Source organism: Notamacropus eugenii, chromosome 4 (assembly GCF_028372415.1).
Source record: "Notamacropus eugenii isolate mMacEug1 chromosome 4, mMacEug1.pri_v2, whole genome shotgun sequence".
In the NCBI taxonomy this organism is placed as follows: Eukaryota; Metazoa; Chordata; class Mammalia; order Diprotodontia; family Macropodidae; genus Notamacropus; species Notamacropus eugenii.
Window position 1 is genome coordinate 156,294,926 of NC_092875.1, and position 20,492 is coordinate 156,315,417.

Sequence of the window (20,492 nt, forward strand, 5' to 3'; positions counted from 1 at the left end):
AGACTTTTTGCAAGTACCACTAACAAGGGTTAGGGGTGAGGGTAGATATGCATCAAAAATTTTCATTCTCATTCATGTCTGGAACAAGCGTTTCCTTCAAAAGTAGTCAATGTATGGTTCGGTGGAAATGGGATAAATGCTTTACAATCAAATCATTTCAGCTATCAAGTGACAACTTTAAAGCATTTTATTCTATTTTTGGTAATGTGGAGTCCATATCCATGGAAACAAGTGTGGAAAAGACTGGTTTCAGCCAGTAGTGTTGCTGTCAGAGCTGAAGGAAATCTTAGCTGTGGCTCTGGCCAATTAGAGAAAGAGCTTTTTTTTTTTTTTTTTTTGGAACCACCATATAAGTCCTGAAAACCTTACTTGTAGGAAAAAAGCTCTAATTCAAAGAGGAAAAGAAGCACAGAAAGCATATGAGAACATTTCCTTTAATATTCTATTTTCCTGGCTGCTCTAGGCCTTGCCTTGTACAGCATGGTGAGATTTACCACCTGCTGAACAGGTGCCTCCTTCTCTAATTTCCTCTGTACAAGTTTTAAAATGAAAAGAAATCAGGCAAAAGGTTCTGGGACACAGAGACATGTTGCACTGGCTCCATACCTCACTAGTTGGGCAAATTAACTTCCATGCGCAGCCAGTGGCATGGCACACACTCAGAACAAAGGAGGGGGGACAGATATGGACAGAGAGCCCAGTAGGGATGAAAGCAAAATGCAGGAATGTTTATTAAAACTGTTCTTAGTTCCCTTCTGCCATTACGTGTCATAATATTTTGAAGCAGGGGGAAACAGTGGAGCTTTTAAGTCAAAATAATTTAAATTGTAAGAACAGACATTTGGTGGGCTATGGGAAGTACTCTAATACGTCTTCTTTTCATATTTCCAAACCTTGCTTGGAAAGGATATGGGTTTGTTAAAGCTCTTAATAACACACAGCTTGTGGCCAATCACTGTAACTTCCCTTTGTTAAACTTCTTACAATTAAGTTATCCCATGGACAATGTGTCTCCTGATGCTTGTGTACTTAACAAATCTGGCTGTTAGGCTGCTCCTTCCTTCTCAGCTCCACAACCAAGTTGTCTCTGAGAGGCACAGAGCACAGGAAGTGACCCCGGGCTTGCCTGATTCATTTAACCCTTTCACCTCAGAATTCTTTTGCACAGAAAGAAAACATGATCCATCTATTACTAAGGGTTTCCTTGTGGGGGAAGGAAAGAGTGAGAAGACATGTGAACATCTGTATTCTACAAATTGTGGGAACAAATAGATTTCTTTCAGCAAGTCTGCATCTAAAGGTCAATGGTCAATCACATATATATCGACCACTTATTAGGAAAAAAACTCAACTTGATTGATGAAATCATCATCGTAGTCATAAACAATGAAAACACTGCTTCTCACGGATCACTTGTAAAGATTTGGAAACAGGATATCTGACATAGTCATGTTACCCTACAGGTCCATGGAAATTATAGCAATTTCTTAGAAGTAGATTGAAGATCCATTCGAATTTCTAAAGAAACGAGTGATTTCATTGAGACAGTTTTTAAACCAGGCCCTTTGATGGCCTTTAACAGAAACAGTTTTATTTAAAACTGGGATCCAGTGGAGGTGAAGGTAAATCATTAGGATAAATATTCTACAAAGCACAGTGAGGATGACAGGGTAATATACTTACCAGCACCTCCCATGTGACTAAAAGACATACTTAATGCCAGCCATTACACCACAGAAAGAAAGCAATGTAAGATAAAATGGAAAAGGCACCTGGTTGTGGACAGAAACCACTGGTTACTGCCTTTGTAACAGGGTTGCTCGTGTGTTGTAGAGAAGGATGAACAAAGGGTATTCTGCATGGAACAACAAAAGAGGCCCAGATCTAAAGCCCAGCATTCTATACAAACTTCTAGCCCTCTCCAAAGGTTCGTGGATTTCTGACATTTGAGTAGTTTTTTTAAATAAAGGAATCATATCAGCAATAACAAAAATGCCCCCATTTTTCCCTTAAGGGAAGATTCCACAATGGCTACAGAAGATTTTACATGTTGCCACTGAAGAATAGTTCATGGCAGAGAGGCTTAAAGAAATCAACCAAAGTATAAAAACAAAGTGACTGATGGAAAAACAAAACTGGTGACAGATCCATTCCCCTTGGGGCTCATGCTGTTGTCTGAAGGAACAGATTTAAAATGGATCTTGGGCCCCTCAACACTAAAGCTGCTCTTGGCAAGGGTGAAGAAACAGCTCCATCTCCCTATGGATGTACTGTGCCTCTCCCCAGGAAAGAAGTGGGCAGAGTAGAAGGTAGAAGAGACTAGGAAATGGGTGTCAGGCAATGATCTGAAATACAGGATCCATGTGAAGGAGATTAGCCTTCCATCAAGGATTCCCCCACCCCAAGTCTATCCTCCTTCCCCTCCTCTGGTTTTTCTTTACATTATTAACCTCTTAACAGGGAAGTCAAAACTAGTCCAGTGTCACTCTCAATTCTAGGCACTCTCTGGAACATCTTTGATAAGCCAGGGTTTGGTTTGTTTTATTATTTCTTCCCAACTCCATTGGTCACTTTTCCTTTAGAATGGCGACTTCTTCTTCTGGAAGAATGGCTCTCACTATTTCCCGAATGTTTGGGTGGGTTCTCTTCAGTACCTGGCCAAAGGAATCACAATACATTGTCACTTCCCAAGACCTAGTTCAGAAAGTTTCCTCTTGTGCTTACTGTACTTCCTTTCCTTGGACTGCCAATGCTGAGGTGCTACAGGCTACTTAGTTGATACTAGTACTCCATCTAGTGGCCTAATGAGTAAGTTTAGAAATGGTAACTCCAGTACAGTTAATTAGAAGCTCAAAGAACTTTAGAGCCAGAAGTTACTTAGTTAACTTATTTAGCCTCAGCTCTTCCTACTACACAGGAAAAAACTGAGGCCCAGAGAGGCTAAGTGACTTGCCTACAGTCAATATTATATTTGGATAGTTACTTCCTGCCCTATTTGCCTGAGTGTCATGCTAAAATGAAACCTAGGAAAAATTATAAGGAGCTTCTGAAGTCAGAGCGTTCTGAAGGTCAGAGGTGTGCAAGACTAGGGGTGATAAATGTATTTTATGGAGCAAGTATGGGGCAATTAAAAACAAAACTCCCAGTCATTTGCTAGGCCACATATGGTAACCATCCCTAACTCCATCCCCCAAAAGACCAATAATCTAGATTACTCCTGCCTTGAACTAAAGGATGATCAAAATTTCAGGACTTTTATTTTATGTGCAGAAATGTGTTTACTCCATCACGTAATTATAAAGTACCTACAATGGGTGAAGCACGGTATTAGATGCACTGGGGGATAAAGAAAAGATTAAAAAACAATCTCTGAGCTTATGGAGTTTACTGCATCACCCAGCAAATGTGGAAGTGACCATTTCCCCATCAATACTTGAGTGTTTTTATCTAGTATCCATCATTATAAAAAAAATAAACAAAATCACTACCAACAACCACTCAAGTAATCCACACAGTGATCCTACTGTTAGGGGCATTCAGCTGAAGTGATGCTCCAGAAAAATATTCCACACTTCCCTGCACATCTAAAATCTATAGCAATATTGGTACTGGCTTAATCTTTAATCAATGGAGAAAAGATTCTATCAATAAATCTTCTTGTTTGTTTAAAAGAAAGAACATGACCCAATAAAAAAAAGTCTTAAATAACCAGACAAAAGAATACCTTTTGTACACTTAGTATGAAGCCAGGAGACATCTGAACTGTAAGGGCTGTCTTCACACTCAGAATAGGTCTAGGGACAAAAGAGAAACTCTATTAGACGTTCTCCCAGATTTCCAGGGAGGAGGCATGGTAAAAAGCAGCACTCAGGATGTTTTCTGTCCAAGTCACAGCCCTTGTACTCAATGTGTAAGTACCATACAAAAAAAGGAAAAGAAAGAAACCTCGTTGTGCTTCCTTCCCTTTGACTATAAAAATATGAACCTTAGAGATGTGAGAGCGTAAGTGATTAAAGCCAGAAGGGGTCTTACATTAGGCATAGTCTACTCATTTCTGAGATGAGGAAATTAATTGCCTAAGGAAACACAACTACTTAACTTAGGCTGCTAGGTTTAGCTGTGGGAATGAAGATACCAAAGATGGTGTCTCTGACTAATGGAATAATCAAAAAAATTAAAAAATCCCAAGGAGTTCCTCCTCTACTTAACCCTGCCACCCCCAAGTTTTGGATAGTGTTTTATTAGTATTCGATAGCTATTAATTTTTAATTCACTTCCTCACACTATATCATTTGATCCTTACATTGCCTGTGAGACTGGCAGCGCAGGTATTATTACCTTGATTTTATAGATAATGAGACTAAAGCAGAGGAGGTGAAATAAGTTGCCCAACTGACAAAAACTCATGGGTGGTGCAGCAAGAACTAGAAACCAGGGATCTGGCTCTACTCCAATACTGTTTGCATTACTTGTGTAACTACCGTGTGAATTCTAAACCGTATCCCAAGATTAAAAACAGCAGATCACTGGAAAGGAGAGTCCCCTCCATGCGGACAAAACTTTCTGAGAATCCTGTTGTGGGCAGCTCTTTCACAACATCTGGACGGAATGAGATCTAGAGGGAGAGCACTCTTGATGTAAATGTTGGCAATGTTAACAACCACCATTAAAATAATTCATTTAATATTGTGTTCTGAGGTTTGCAAAGTACCCTCCTCACAACAACTCTCTGTGCTTGGTCAGGCAAGTACAGTTTTCCTCCATTACAGCTAAGGAAACTGAGTTTTTGAGAGGGGCAGTGACTTAACCAAGGTCACTTGTACTAAGTGCCTGATCTTCTTATGACTCCAAGTCCTACATGGCTCTCTTTGTACCATACCATTTATTCCTGGTGACAAGATGACACCTTATTTCCTTTATTACATTATTAAGCTCCCACATTAAAGTCTTACATAAAAGGGAATCACTCAAAGAAAATGTCACTCTCTTCTCTTTTGTACCTTTTCTCGGTGACCACAGTGCTCTGCATACCAAACCATACCATACAAACACAGGAAAGTAGTAAAAGCCTGCAAATGAAAAACAAATACAAAACTTTTTAAGTGACTAGGCACAAGCACTTGGAACAGACACACACTGTATCTGGAATAGCTAAACAGAGTGAGTACAACGAAATCATGGCCTTCTTGTTATTTCACTATTTTTTTTGTTTGAATTATCATACTATGGAATCTCCTTTCCTTAAGACTTTGTTGAAAAAAATACAAGTGCCAAGACACTTAGAAGATCTAGGCTGAAATCAAAATTCTTCAGAAAAATCAAGTCAATAAGGTAAACACATAGCCTCTCTTCCTCCAACCTCTCTCCATTTAAAGCTCAAAAGGAACTTAGAAAAAACCACCCATTCTAGTCCCAAGTGACAGACAACAAAACTGAGGTCAAGGAGGTGAAGATAGGTGCCAAAGGCCAAAAGTAATGAATAACAAAGTAAAAATTAGAACTCAGGTCCTCTCCCTCTAAAATCTAGTGCTCCACATTATACTCTTTTATGAAAGATCAAACCTATTAAGGGCTCAGAAATATCATGGCTTTTTTTTTTTTGAAGTGTTACTTGGAACAACAGGTTAAAGTTTATAGAAGAGAGAGGTCCACCATCCCTGTTACCACCAAACTCAACAATTACCAATGAAGCAAGCATGTTAGCCTGGCTGAACGTAGCATCAAAGAATCTAGAGGGAGAGGTGAGGGTAGGATGTGCCAGGTGCGGCAAACCACTTCCACTGCCTGGATCACTACCTCCCCTTAGCCCCATGCCTGGTACATGGAAGGTATTTAATAGTGATTAATTGACTGAGTAGAGGAGCCCAGGCCCCTGTACTCAAGAGCCCCTAGAAATAGCATTGCCCAGCCCCAAGACCCAACCACTGGCATGACTTTAAGCCTGGCCCCAGAATCCTTATCCAGAGGAACAACCCTTAGGGAGATGGGACCTGACACCTGCTTCTGCAGGTGCTGCAGTCCCTGTCTTCTCATTGACCATAGCTACTGAAGACCCAAAAAGGAAAATTTTTATCATCAAAGTCCTTGGCACCATCAAATGCCAGGCACAGCTGTGGTTTTTTCAACGAAAATGTCACTAAAAAAAGATGCATCATCATCTGCTTGGCAGTCTCAGGATCACTGGGTATTTCCATCCAACTTGCAGCTGAAATCTCTGCTATGTGTTGTCTCTTCCTATCAGAATGCGGAGCTTCTTGAGAAAAAAGTCCAAGATAACCCTAAAACTTGAAGCTTGATACTGTTTCATGACCAATAAAGATAGGCTTTATCTTTACTTCAACTATGCTTCAGAGAGCGCAACTCTGATGGGGCTGGCCACGATGTCAAAATGCAAAATGTACACTTGCCAAAAAGACTATTTTATGGATAACTTGCATGGGGCAAGTAATCACGTGGTGGTCAGAAGAAGCAATACAAGGACATTCTCAAGAACTTTGGATTTGACTGCGCAACATGGGAGACACTGGTACAGGACCGCTCAGCATGGTGTGCCCACATAAGAAAGGGTGTTATGTTCTTTGAGCAAAACAGAATTGAGATAGCACAAAGGAAACATAGGATGCACAAATTTGGGGTATCTACCCCAAATATTCACCTGGACTATCTGTGCCCAAACTGTGGTAGAGCATTCTGAGCTTGTGTTGGTCTGATCAGCCAGTCAGACACACTGAAATGTCACTTTATCATGGTGATGTCATTTTGCTCCTCTTCAAAGATGAAGGACAACAACCAACCAACCAACCATTTTTACCTCAAACTCCATGCTTTTGATCACAAACGCCTTCCTCTTAAGACCCTCCTAACTCTCCTGTTTCTTATTCAATATGATCAAATGATGTTCAATAATCCCCCCAGGCACTCAGGTTTGAAACTTTAATGTCACCTTAGATTTTTTTCTCCTTGTCCATTTATCAATCGGTTGCTAATTCAGCCCCTGATTTCAAGGAACTCAAATTATAATAGGAAGGGACAACATAGAGAGGAGGTTTCAGCTGCAATTTAGATGAAAAGACCAATTCTACTCCATAATGTCTCTGGATTTCCATTCCTGTGACAACCACCCAAGTGTCAGACCTTCCATAACCTCTTGTTTGGACTGTAATGTCATGAATACCCGTCTAGCTAATCTTTTAACACTCAATCTCTCCTCTCCAATTCATCCTACATAAAATCTCAGCTAAGGTATCTGCCTACTCAAAAGTCTTCAATGACTTCCCACTATCTATGAAGTCCAAACTTCATAGTCTGAAATTTAAGATCTATTAAACTCTGGTAACCAACCTACTTTCTCAGATTTATCTCATACTGATGTCCCATAAGTATTCTCTGCTTTAATGAAACTGGTTTTTTGCTATTCCCCCAATATATTCAGCACTCCCTGGCCTGAGCTATTTCCTCTTCCCTGAATGCAATCTTCATACAGCTCTCCCTATTGAAATCTGACATCCTTTGAGGCACAACTCCCTCTGCCTCCTCCACAGTGTCTTCCCTGATAACTTAGCCAGATGTGAGCTTCTCTTTCTTCATGCTGCAGTTATGGCACTTATAATAATCTAGTATGTACAATAGTAATTTGTATTACTCATTTGTATTACCCATAGGTTCCTAGAAGGTAGAGACTGTGTCTTATTCACTTCTGTATACTTCCCACTTCCAGTGCTTAGCACAATGTTTTGTGAATAGCAAGAATTTAAAGATTTATCAAATCAAAGCTCAAAAGTGCACAGTTCACTTCTTTGCCTACATGTAAGAAAGTAACTAAATCATCCCCAGACATTTTGTCTGTTGTATTATTATTAAACATCCTTAGGGAAAGCTACTTTCTTCTTGGGAACCTTATTCACTATTATAACAATTCATCTATTTCTTCCTTAGAACAAATCTAGATCTCTTCTCTTTCATTTTTTCTTGTCATTATTTAGTAGAAAATAAAAACTCTATCTTTAACCTCAATCTAGAAGACAATCCCTCCGATTCTTTCCATAGCTTTCTTTTTTTAGAGTAAATAATTCAAATGTGTTTAACTTTTTATGGAATTGGAATTTCCAAGTTGGAAGGAACTGTGGCTCATCTCTAGTTTCTCTTATTTAAAAAAAAAAAGTGAAAAAACTAAAAGCCTAGGACAGGTGAGAAAATCTAGGGCCTTCTGTTTCTAGGTCAAAGTTGAATCTGGATCAAAATTTTGGTTTTGTTAGGCAATTATTTCTTTTGGAAAAGGCAGTATCTTTATCCAAACAGCTAATGGCAGTATCTCTCCATCATATCCAATGCTCACAATGCCTGACAGATGTTGGAAATACTAGAGTAACTACCAAGAGCTGTGCAGCCTCTTTTCTGGCTTTTGTCCACAGCACAGTGCTAACTGTTACTGAGTGGCATAAAAGAGAGATAAGACAAGGTATTTTGTTTATTCTTCACTTGCCCTGTCTTTAAAATGGGGATGACATTTGACTCCTTTCTCAAACAGGTGTCGGAATGATAGATCTGTCTATGGGAAGCCTGCCATGTACGAGAAGAGATACTATGACTTTATACTCATGCATTCTGCCCAGTCACATGTGTAAATTGGAACTGGCTATCTAAAATCCGTATTGAGGCTAAAAATAAATTAGGTAATGAGTTGGGAAAATTCTATTACTGTATACCATTTTAAAACTATTAATAATTACAATAGATGTTCATGTCTATCCAAGCATTCATTTAAGTGATTTCTTTGTGTCAGGTACTGTGGTAGTAGGTGCTAGGAATCCCAACAATCCCTGCCCTCATAGAAAATACATTCTCTCAGGAAGACAATATACAAGTATATATCAGATAAACGTAAGATCATTTAAAGAGGAAGACCATTAGCAGTAGTGGGGAGGTTAGGAAATGCTTCCCACAGAAGATGGTTGTTGAGCTGAGTCTCTGAGGAAGCAAGGGATTCTATGAGCTGGAGGTGAGGAGGACGTGCATTCTAGGCACAGGGACCAGCAAGTGTAAAGACTCCAGAGACAGGAGATGGAGTGTGGTGCATGAGAAAAAGCAAGGTAATTTTACCTAGAATGTTGAGGGGGAAGGAAGTAATGTATTACAAGGCTGAGAACATAGGTTGGGAAAGGTTTTAAAAGCTAAAAACAAACAAATAAACAAACATATTTCGCAATAGGAAAATGCTACAGTCTGAGTAGAGGAGTGACACAGGGAGATTGTTTGATTGAGGAAAATCACTCTGGAAGTAGAAAGATACTTTAGGCAGGAAGATCAATTAGAAAGGCATTTCAATAGTTCATGTGAGAGATAACAGCCTGAACTACGGTGGTGGTTGTGTGAGTAGTTAGAATGGGACCAATGAGAGAAATGCTATGGAGACAGAAGTGAAAGGATTTGACAATTAACTGGATATGTGAGGTATGTGAAGAATGATGAGGACTCAAGGATAACACCAACGTCAAAAAGCTGAAAGACTGGAAGGGTGGTGAGACCCTCAACAGGGAATACTTCAAATGGAGATGTCTGGAAGAGGGGTTGCTTTTGGGGAAAAGAGAATTACTTTATTTTGGACATCGTGAATTTGGGGTGTCTATGGGACATATTGCTTGAAATGTCCTACAGCTGGTGATGCAAGATAGAAATTTGGGGAACAGACTGGGCCTAGATATATAGATCTGGGTGCTATCTGTGTAAAGAAGGTAAATAAACCCCAGGAAGTTGATGTAGCCACCAAGTGAGAGTCCAGAGAGGAAAGGACCCAGGACAGGACTTCAGGAAGATACCTGAAGTTAAGTGGATATTAAACAAATGAACGAGGCTAAGGAGTGATTAGAGACAGAGAGGAAAACTAAGAGAGAACAGTCTTACAAAAGCCTAGAAAGGAGAAAGTTTCTATGAGGAGAACATCAACAATAATGTTAAATGTTACAAAAAGATCAAGAAAGGGGAAGATTGAGAAAAGACTATCAGATTTGACAAATAAGATATCAGTGGTAACTTTGAAGAGAGCGGTTTGAGTTGAGTGATGCAATCAAAGGCTAGAGTGCAAAGAGCTGAGGAGAGGAAGTGGAGGTAATGAGTGTAAAAAGCTTTTTTCAGTTTGGCTTAGAAAGGGAGGAGGAATTTAGAAGATGACAGTTTAAGGCTGTAGCTACTAACATTTCTTTGAAGGCAGAGAAGATTTGGACATGCTTATAGGCAGCAGAAAGAATAAGGGATGGAGGAAGATGCTAAAAATTAAAGAGGGAAAAACAACAGAGGGGATAATCTACTGGAGAAGACAAGAAGGGATAAGATCAAAGGATCACATGGCCTTGGTGAGAAGAAGAGCTGCCTCACTATCAGGGAACTTTAAAGTTTACAAATTATTTTCCTCCTAACAGCTCTGTGAGGTAGACAGTATAAGTATGAATTTAATGAACCAAGAGACTCACATACTGAGGAGACCAAGTTTCAAAGTCCCATTCTGTAGAAGGGTCCAGTGCAACCTGGCAGCTGTTTACTGCCTGGCACAAAGTAGGTGCTTAAAGAAATGTATGTTGAATAAATTGTTTGCCTTACAAGAAAAGGTCACAAAGATACATTGTTGTCACTGACAAACTTAACATCTCTAGGGGGAAAACAAGAGGAAAGACCCATTTTACATTTGTCACAAGAGACAAAAGCCTGTAATTCATGGTCTTGCCTTCACACCTGTGGAAGCCTACGAAAGCACCCAACAATTTGTCAAAGCCAGAATGTAAAACAGCAATTGCACAGACCTCTTCTTTGTTCAGGGAGGAAAGAAATAAATTAAAAAGATCCAGATTGTATCTGATCCTACAAACCCGCAGCTATAGCTGCGCAGGAATTTTATCTTTCACTTCATGGTAATGAGAATTTACGTTTACAGTAACTGGTCACTACACAATTGCTACTGATCAAACTTACTTGGCTGTCATGGGGAATCTTGGGAAATACTGAGTGCCCATTCCCGAGAGTGTTTCTTTCAGAACTGTAAGGGACAAAAGGCTCTGCTTGTTGAAAAACGTGCAACTCAGACTTCCGAATTAGAGGCAGCTCTGACCTTTATTAAAATTCATAGATTTGAAAAACCAACAAGATTCTATTTTTATTTTCCCTCATTAGTCAATCAATCTCCTCTCAAGGCTCATAATCTAGTTGGAAAGATACACACACACACACACACACACACACACACACAAATTAACTGTCAATACAAGGCAACATCTACTATATGTTAAATTAATGTTAGGTGTTAATGAAATTCACGCGGAGTATGACTGTTTGGAGAAGGGATTTGAGGAAAAGGTACTTTTCTTGGCACTGGTATCAGAGACAGAATGCCAGGATAGCCCCATGCAAAGCATCTACTTTCTGCTCCCATGTATGGGTAGATGATAATGAAGACTCAAAATAAGCAGTATATGGCATGAAGTTGTCATATTAACTTTCTATCTGCTGGCATTTACTTTCAACTGCCTCAGGATCTCTTTTAAGGAGTGGGTATTTTTCTGACGCATTTTTATGATGTACCATGAATTCAGTCTAGGTCAATGTGCTTTACTCATGAACTCTGAAATACCTCAATTGCTTGAGGCCAATCTTAAAGATTTTTAAGCAGATTTTTTTCCTATACATTGCTTGGGACAGGTTCCTGGAGGAATTTTTTGTAGACAGGAATCTTCGAGCTTTGTGATTGTGTTTTGGTGTTCAGTGTTATCTTGAACAAAAAGAATAACTTACCACACAAAGAAGCCAAAGTATGACATAAAGTATCTGAGTTTTGGAGAAGAGATCTTGCCCAAATTTTATGCAAACAATCGCCTCCAGGAAACCGATGACTCTAAAGGACAAAGAAACACAAAAAGGTTAAGTATTCTGCCATCTTGTAACAGAGCACAAGGACTATAAAAAGGTATTTATAAGAAGTGCTTATTTGTCTTTGTAGAGAATCATACAGAGGTCTAGTCTACTGCTGTTTTCCCTAGAAATAGAAAAATAAAATTATGCTTATTTCCCCAGATTAAAGTCTAGAATCAGAGACTCTTAAAAGGACTCTAGATGCCATGTAGTCTAACTATTACTCAATGTTAAAATATATTCTTGATAAATAACTGATATGCCATTCAATCTACACTATAACAATACTATGAGTGAACAGGAACCCATTATTACTTCAGGGTGTAGATCATGCCATTATTTTACAGTTCAAATTCTTACAAAGCCTTGACTTCTACAACCCTTCCCACAAAGACCATAGTCATACTGTTACTGAATAGAATCTTGGGGAGAATGACATTTTTAACATTCTTGGTTGAAAAGACAGTGAGAAGCACAGTATGAGATTGTCTGTTGAGAACTTCTTTCCTGAGGGAATGAGGGAGTTTATAATCATCATAAAGACTAAAGAGAAGGAAAGAACTGAGTTCATCTCTTATGCTGTGGAGGAGATACGCTAAAGAGAATTCTTGAGAACATTTAATGGCTAGGCTTCAAGAATTGAATGATGTGTTTCCAGAATTAAGATGTCCAAGGTTGCAGTTGATGGTTAAATGTGACTATGGATATGATCTTTTTCACAAGTCACTTAGCCTCCCTCAATCTTAGTTTCCTCATGTGCAAAATGAGGATAATAATAGTACCTACTTTTCAGGATTGTTTTGAGGATAAAATGTGATAATAGTTGTAAATCATTCTGTAAACCTTTAAAGCATTACATAACCACTAAGCATTAATTATTTGATCTGCTTTTGGGAACTACTAAGAATAAGTCAAACCTCTCTTCCCCCTGACATCTCATCCAATATTTCAAAACAGTTATTACATTCTCCCATATCTCCAGACTAAACAGACCCAATTCCTTTAAATATCTTTATTTTGCCTCTCTACAAAAGAATCATTATGGTGGGTTTGATCATTTAAAAAAAAAAGGCACTTTGTGTTTCATTAATATGAATGTGGATTCAAAGGAATGAAGTATTCATTAAACACTTATGTGCATAGCACTGTGTTAAGTACTGAGTATACAAATAGAAAAATTAAGATGGTCTGTTCTCAAGGAGCTAATATAATGTTTAACTTTGAAGAGTGGAATTTCATTTCAATGAGGTTAAAAGCCAGACTGTTGAAGGTTAAGAAGAGAGGGACAGGAGAAGAAGAGGCAGTGCCTATTATAGATGACCTTTTCAAGGAGTTAAGCCACAAAAAGCACATGAAAATAGTTAATAGGGATGGATAAATCAAGTGAAGATTTTTTTGAGAATACGGGACATAGGGGCATAGGGGGGAAATCAATGAGAGAAGTGCAAGCCATCAAATCGTCTATTAGACATCCTGAACTGGATGTCTCACAGATATTTTAATCCTGAGATATCTAAAACTGAACTGATTGTCTTTCTCCCACTCCACCCTTCACTATTACTGCTGAGGGTATCACTATTGGGCCAGTCTCCTAGGCTCCCAGCCTAGGTGTCACCTCACTCTCTCTCACTCTTTATATTCAGTCTGTTTTCCAGGACTGTCGATTTTACCTTGATAACATCTCTTTCCTCTGCTCCCTTCTCTCTGACACTGCCACAACTCTGGTATAGGACCTCACTGCCCTGCTAGTGGGTCTTTCCCCACTCCAGTCCACCCTCCACTAAGCTACCAAAGTGGTCATCCATGCCAATCCTCACTCAATCAACTCCAGTAGCTCCCTACCACCTCCAGGATCAAATATAAAATCCTGTTTGGCATTCAAAGTCCTTCACAATCTGTTACCTCATCCCCTTCCAGTTCTCTTATATTATATTCCTCAATATGTAATCTTCAGTTCAATGACACTGGCCTTGCTATTCCTCAAACAAGACATCTCATCTCCTAACTGGACATTTTCACTGACTGTCCCCCATGTATGAAATGTTCTCCTTCCTCATTTCTACCTCCTGACTTCTCTGGATTCTTTCAAGTTCCAGCTAAAACCCTACCTTTTACAGGAAGCCTTTTTTAATCCCTATTAATTATGATGCCTTCTATCCGTTGATTATCTCCAATTTCTTGTGCATGCAGCTGGTCTGTACAGTTATTTTTATCTTCTCTCCCCTATTAGATAATGAGATCTTCAAGAACAGACTTTTTTAAAAAATTAATTAATTAATTAATTTCACTTTTAACATTCATTTTCACAGAATTTTTGGGCTCCAAATTTTCTCCCCCCTTGTCCCCTCCCCCCACCCCAAAACACCGAGCATTCCAATTGCCCCCATCACCACTCCGCTCTCTCCTCCATCGTTCCTCTCTGCCCTTGTCTCCATCCTCTCCTCTGTCCTGTTGGGCCAAATAACTTTCTATACCCCTTCACCTGTATTTCTTATTTCCTAGCGGCAAGAACAGTACTTGACAGTTATTCCTAAAACTTTGAGTTCCAACTTCTTTTCCTCCCTCCCTCCCTTCCCCCTCCCTTTGGAAGGCAAGCAATTCAATATAGGCCAAATCTGTGTAGTTTTGCAAATGACTTCCATAGTAGTAGTGTTGTATAAGACTAACGATATTTCCCTCCATCCTATCCTGCTTCCAATTACTTATATTCTCTCTTTTGATCCTGTCCCTCCCTGTGAGTGACGACCTCAAATTGTACCCTCCTCCCCATGCCCTCCCTTCCATCGTCCCCCCCACCCTGTTTATCCCCTTGTCCCCCACCTTCCTGTATTGTAAGATAGGTTTTCATACCAAAATGAATGTGCATTTTATTCCTTCCTTTAGTGGAATGTGATGAGAGTAAACTTCATGTTTTTCTCTCACCTCCCCTCTTTTTCCCCAAACTAAAAAAATCTTTTGCTTGCCTCTTTTATGAGAGATAATTTGCCCCATTACATTTCTCCCTTTCTCCTCCCATATATTTCTCTCTCACTGCTTGATTTCATTTTTTTTTAAGATATGATCCCATCCTATTCAATTCACTCTGTCTCTATGAGTATGTGCCTGTGCATGTGTGTGTGTGTAATCCCACCAAGTACCCAGATACTGAATAGTTTCAAGAGTTACTAATATTGTCTTTCCATGTAGGGATGTAAACAGTTCAGTTTTTATAAGTCCCTTATGACTTCTCTTTGCTGTTTACCTTTTCATGCTTCTCTTCATTCTTGTGTTTGAAAGTCAAATTTTCTTTTTAGCTCTGGTCTTTTCATCAAGAATGCTTGAAAGTCCTCTATTTCATTGAAAGGCCAATTTTTCCCCTGAAGTATTATACTCAGTTTTGCTGGGTAGGTGATTCTTGGTTTTAGTCCTAACTCCTTTGACTTCTGGAATATCCTATTCCATGCCCTTCGATCCCTTAATGTAGAAGCTGCTAGATCTTGTGTTATCCTGATTGTATTTCCACAGTACTTGAATTGTTTCTTTCTAGCTGCTTGCAATATTTTCTCCTTGACCTGGGAACTCTGGAATTTGGCCACAATATTCCTAGGAGTTTCTCTTTTTGGATCTTTTTCAGGTGGTGATTGGTAGATTCTTTCAATATTTATTTTGCCCTCTGGTTCTAGAATATCAGGGCAGTTTTCCTTGATAATTTCATGAAAGATAATGTCTAGGCTCTTTTTTTGATCATGGCTTTCAGGTAGGCCCATAATTTTTAAATTGTCTCTCCTGGATCTATTTTCCAGGTCAGTTGTTTTTCCAATGAGATATTTCACATTATCTTCCATTTTTGGTTTTGTTTTGTGATTTCTTGGTTTCTCATAAAGTCATTAGCCTCCATCTGTTTCATTCTAATTTTGAAAGAACTAGTTTCTTCAGTGAGCTTTTGAATCTCCTTTTCCATTTGGCTAATTCTGCTTTTGAAAGCATTCTTCTCCTCATTGGCTTCTTGAACCTCCTTTGCCAATTGAGTTAGCCTATTTTTCAGGGTGTTATTTTCTTCAGCATTTTTTTGGGTCTCCTTTAGCAGGGTGCTGATCTGTTGTTCATACTTTGCTTGCAAGTCTTTTATTGCTCTTCCAAGTTTTTCCTCCACCTCTCTAACATAAGTTTGAAAATTTTTTGAGCTCTTTATGACCTTTTCCCAGAACTGATCCCATTGAGTGGGCTGGGATGTAGAAGCACTGACTTCCGTGTCTTCCCCTGATGGTGAGCACCGCTCTTCCTCATCAGAAGAGAGGGGAGGAGAAACCTGCTCACCAAGAAAGTAACCCTCTATAGTCTTGGTTTTTCTCCCTTTTCTGGGCATTTTCCCAGACAGTGACTTGAGCTCTGAATATTCTCCTCACACCCACCTCGCCTCCTGATCCTCCCAGCCAGCATTTGGGGTCTGAGAATCAAATGCTGCTTCCCAGCCTCAGTGCTTTGGGCGGGGGCAGGGCTGCTATTCAGTGTGAGATTAAGTTCAGGTGCTCAGGTGGGGGCAGGGCCGCCTCACAGGCTCAGTTCCCTCAGGGGGTTGATGCAGAGACCTTCAACAATGGATCCAGGCTCCTGCCTGCCTGGGGAGCCCTTGTATGCTCCCGCCTCTGCTGCTGCCTCCCAACGGGGCCTGAGTATGGGGGCACCCCACTCCCCTCTCGACTCACCAAAGAGACCGTCTCACCGACCCCCATCACCTGTGGGTGGAGGGACCCGCGCGGCTGCTGGAGATCCCATCCCTGAAGTCCGCTTGGATCTGCTCCTCTCGGTGCCAGGGCCGGGGCAGGGCTGGGCTGGGCTCCGCGTCCGCAGCGCGACGGACCTTTTGCGAGAGGTTTGCAGGTCCCTCTGGAACAGAAACCTTATCCGCTCCGCTGTTATGTGGCTTCTCCTGTTCCCGAATTTATTGGCAGCTCTTTACTACAGATATTTCATGGGCTGTGGGTTCGGAGCTAGCGTGTTTGTGTGTTTCTACTCCGCCGTCTTGGCTCCGCCCCCAAGAATAGACTTTTTTAAACCTTTCTTTGTACTCACAGAACTTAGTACAGTGTCTAGCACACAGTAGGTGCTTAATAAGTGTTTAATGATTGATAGAACCAGGAAAAGTACTTAGCACTTAAATTATATTTATACAACTTTGGTTAAAGTCCTGGTTTAAGGAGTTTGAAGAATCCTACTATTTAGACTTGGAATGGGCCTCAAGTCATCTAGTTCAACCTCCTCCTCATTTCACAGATGAATAAAATGAGACTCAAAAAGAGATAAAAACTTATTCAAGGTCATCAAGATTGCAAATGGCATAGCTGGGATTTAAATCTCGATCCTTGGCCTCCAAATCCAGAGACAGCAGGATTTCACAGTTCCATGACCACCATCAAATCATTTTCATTCTCATAGTATCCATATCCCTAAAATGGGAATACTCCTACTAATATCACCTTTTTCCTTGTTGGGAGGAAGGTGATTTTGCAAGCTATAAAAATTCATCAATTAAATATTTATTTAAAAAAATTTACAGGCCGGAGGGGAGGAAAGAGGAGGAATGTTGTGGCTTCATGCTGAACATGGTGGTGGGGAAGGAGGTGGTTCAGGCTTCTCCTGGCGAGTAGGCTGGATGGTTGGTAGGTCCTCTAGGACTTAGCCTTGCCCCAGCAGCTAGATGCTCTTACACAAACTAATAGCAACACTGAATGATCCAGAAGATCCAGAAGAGGAGGAAGTTATGGAAGAAATTACATTTAAGAGTGATAATGGGCTGTCTGATGTGCATCTAAATATTCCAAACAAAAGACACCACATGGTGTGTCTGAATGCTGCTGGCCAACCTGTTTTTCTGTCACAATTCAAACTTCTGTGGAACAGAGATTCTTGGAAAGATACTCGTTAAAAGTGAAAAACAAAAAGACACCCAAATAGAAAATACTGCACATGATGACAGAAGTATTCAGGAATCCTGTGGCAAGAATAGCAATGGTATAGATTTTCTGAACAATAATGAAACTCAAACTTGCCCCTGTATGAGAACAGAAGGTCTATTAGATAATGATGGTGATGTGGACATGGTAATAGGACCCCAGGTTTTCTCTGAGATAAAGCAAAAAGAGCCATTAAGATAAAAAACACACCCTAAAATTCTAACCCAGGGAGCAGAAAATGTCAATGAAGAAGAGTGAGAGAACATCCACTACAATGTGGTCCAAACATTGCACACCATGGTCCCCGCTCTGGAAGATGTTGGCAGACAGGCGTGGTGAGGAGCTCTCCTCCTAGCTGACTACAACCTGTTCTGATATGACCTGTTCCAAAGTTGTCCTGTGCCTGAACTTAGGGCTGGCACCACGATTGCCAGCAGCATCACAGCAACAGTTGCTCAGACTGCTTACTGCACAGATGTGGGTGAAGATCTCCTGCCTATGTGTGAATGGAATGTTGCCCTAAACAGGAACCTGACTGCAACAGAAGGAGTTGTAATTAAGGCTAAAGAACTGGATTGGCTGAAAGATGACTTATGCACTGACTGTCAAGTTCCTTTCAGTTGGTCAGAAGAAGAAATTTCTTACTTATATGCTCATACTACCATCATAATGGCAGCTGACGTTTTTTATGATGATGACCTCACAGATGCTTGATTTAAAACATTCTACAAAATTACAATTTGAAAAATACTTGTAAAATCTACTTGTCAACAGAGAAAAGACTAAACTTCACACTTAGACCTTTGGACATTACATGTGAAGCTTACAATCATTTTCGATTTCCTCAAAATGATCTAGAGAAACTCAGAGATGGCAAAATGAAGTTTATTATAGAATCAGTTGAAACTATTTTCCCCCCAGTTCCTTGTTTATGAACATATAAAGCAGCTGGACCTCCAAAAGATTGTTGCTGCACCAATAAGCTGATCTCTCATGTGAAGTAGGCTGAAAATATTCCCCTAAATTGGTTTACTACAGGTTCTTTCTAAACTGTATTTTTAATAACATGAAAAGCTACCCAAAAAAATTTACTATGTGCTAGACACTGGACATATGAAGAAAAAAAAGAAAGGCCCTTCCATCAAGAAGTTTACATCTTATCTGAACAAACAACACATACACATAAAGTATATACAGGTAACAGACAAAGGTAGTACAGGATAGCCAGATAGTGTTAGTTTACAATCGCATCTTTGTAGAGAACAACAAAATCAATGGGGCTACAGAACCATTTGAATACTAAAAGTTTTGGGAAGCCTGGGCCTGTAACTTCACTGGTAGAAGTAATTCCCAATGAGAAGACTCCATCTACCACTGGAGACTGGTACCTGCTCTTAAAGCCTGGCCTAGACTCCTGAGGGTTATTAAGTGCCTTGCCCAGGGTCATACTGCCCAGAATACATGGCAGAGGCAGGGATGAAACTCAGACCCCAATGACTTCCAAGTCTATTCATTATGCCATACTACTTCCCCATACAAAACACATACAAAGCGCATCGACTTTTATATAAAATAAATAAAAGGTTAACTTCAGAAGGGGTGCAAAGGAACAAGGTAGGGGATGAAAAGGCATCCTTTTCTTCTCTTTTGGAGCCAACTTGTTCAAAGGTCATGAGTGAAATGAGGTTAAGTGAAGACCCTTCAGGCATGAATTTCCCCAAACCCCTACCCTTCCTGCCAAAGCTAAAATAGCTAAGTATCCTCCTTAGGCAAATAAAATGCTGCAGGATGGAGGAGAACTACAAAGTTCCAGTCACGGGACCTGGTGTACCCTTCCTCTTCACCACCCCCTTAATGCCACATCAGCTTTCTTCCCTTAAGCTCCATATTTGGTAACAAAAACCCTCATTGGTGAGCAACGATCCTTTCCGTGTTTTTTGTCTCTGGGGTAAATTCCCCCACTCAGACTATACGCCTGGATTCCCAGTCAATGGGAAGAGAGGCTAGTGGCTTGGGAATCTAACCACTCTGAACAGCATTGTTTCTATGGAAAAATATATTCTACATTCCAAACAGTTTACAAACTTTTGGAATATAATCCATTAAGAAAGCTAAAGACTGCCTAATCTAAGAATCCGTGCTAATCATACTAGCATATTATGGTGATTATCAAAAAGGAAAAATGGTGATTAGAGTGAGGAGGAGCACTGGTGAGGCAGACCTGGAGAAGGTTGTGGAGAGGGAATTCTACTTCCAGATTCTGGGCAGAAAAGGTTTTGGTTGCTCCCAGACCAGTGCGCACACCAGGAGAGGAGTAAACTCCTCTCCCTTGATTGTGCCACCTTAGAGGAACTGAGAACTTACAGGTTCCCAGAGTATACCTTCCTCTTGACAAAGGACTGAAAAGTCAAATAACTGGCTGGGAAAATGCCCAAAAAAGGGGAAAAAAATAAGACCATAGAAAGTTACTTTCTTGGTGAACAAGTATTTTCTTCCATCCTTTCAGATGAGAAAGAACAATGCTTACCATCAGAGGCCTCCAAAATAAATATGTAATGGTCTCAGGCTATGGAAGACCTCAAAAGGATTTTGAAAATCAAGTAAAAGAGGTGGAGGAAAAATAGGGGAGAGAAATGAGAGCAATGCAAGAAAATAAGGAAAAGC

General features: G+C 40.1%; 1 protein-coding gene and 1 pseudogene across 1 annotated transcript in view; one reads left to right on the forward strand and one right to left on the reverse strand.

Moving 5' to 3' along the window:
- Positions 1–1,548: 1,548 nt before the first annotated feature.
- Positions 1,549–20,492, reverse strand: part of PTDSS1 (phosphatidylserine synthase 1) — an 80,938-nt gene continuing 61,994 nt past the window's right edge. Inside the window, exons 10-13 of the mRNA XM_072603462.1 lie at positions 11,779–11,878; positions 5,001–5,069; positions 3,725–3,794; positions 1,549–2,654 (exon numbers count right to left, since the gene is read on the reverse strand). Coding sequence (XP_072459563.1) covers positions 2,545–2,654; positions 3,725–3,794; positions 5,001–5,069; positions 11,779–11,878 — 349 coding nt within the window. The 3' untranslated portion in view covers positions 1,549–2,544. The remainder of the gene's footprint in view (positions 2,655–3,724; positions 3,795–5,000; positions 5,070–11,778; positions 11,879–20,492) is intronic.
- Positions 18,111–18,815, forward strand: LOC140500694 (methyltransferase-like protein 22 pseudogene; annotated as a pseudogene).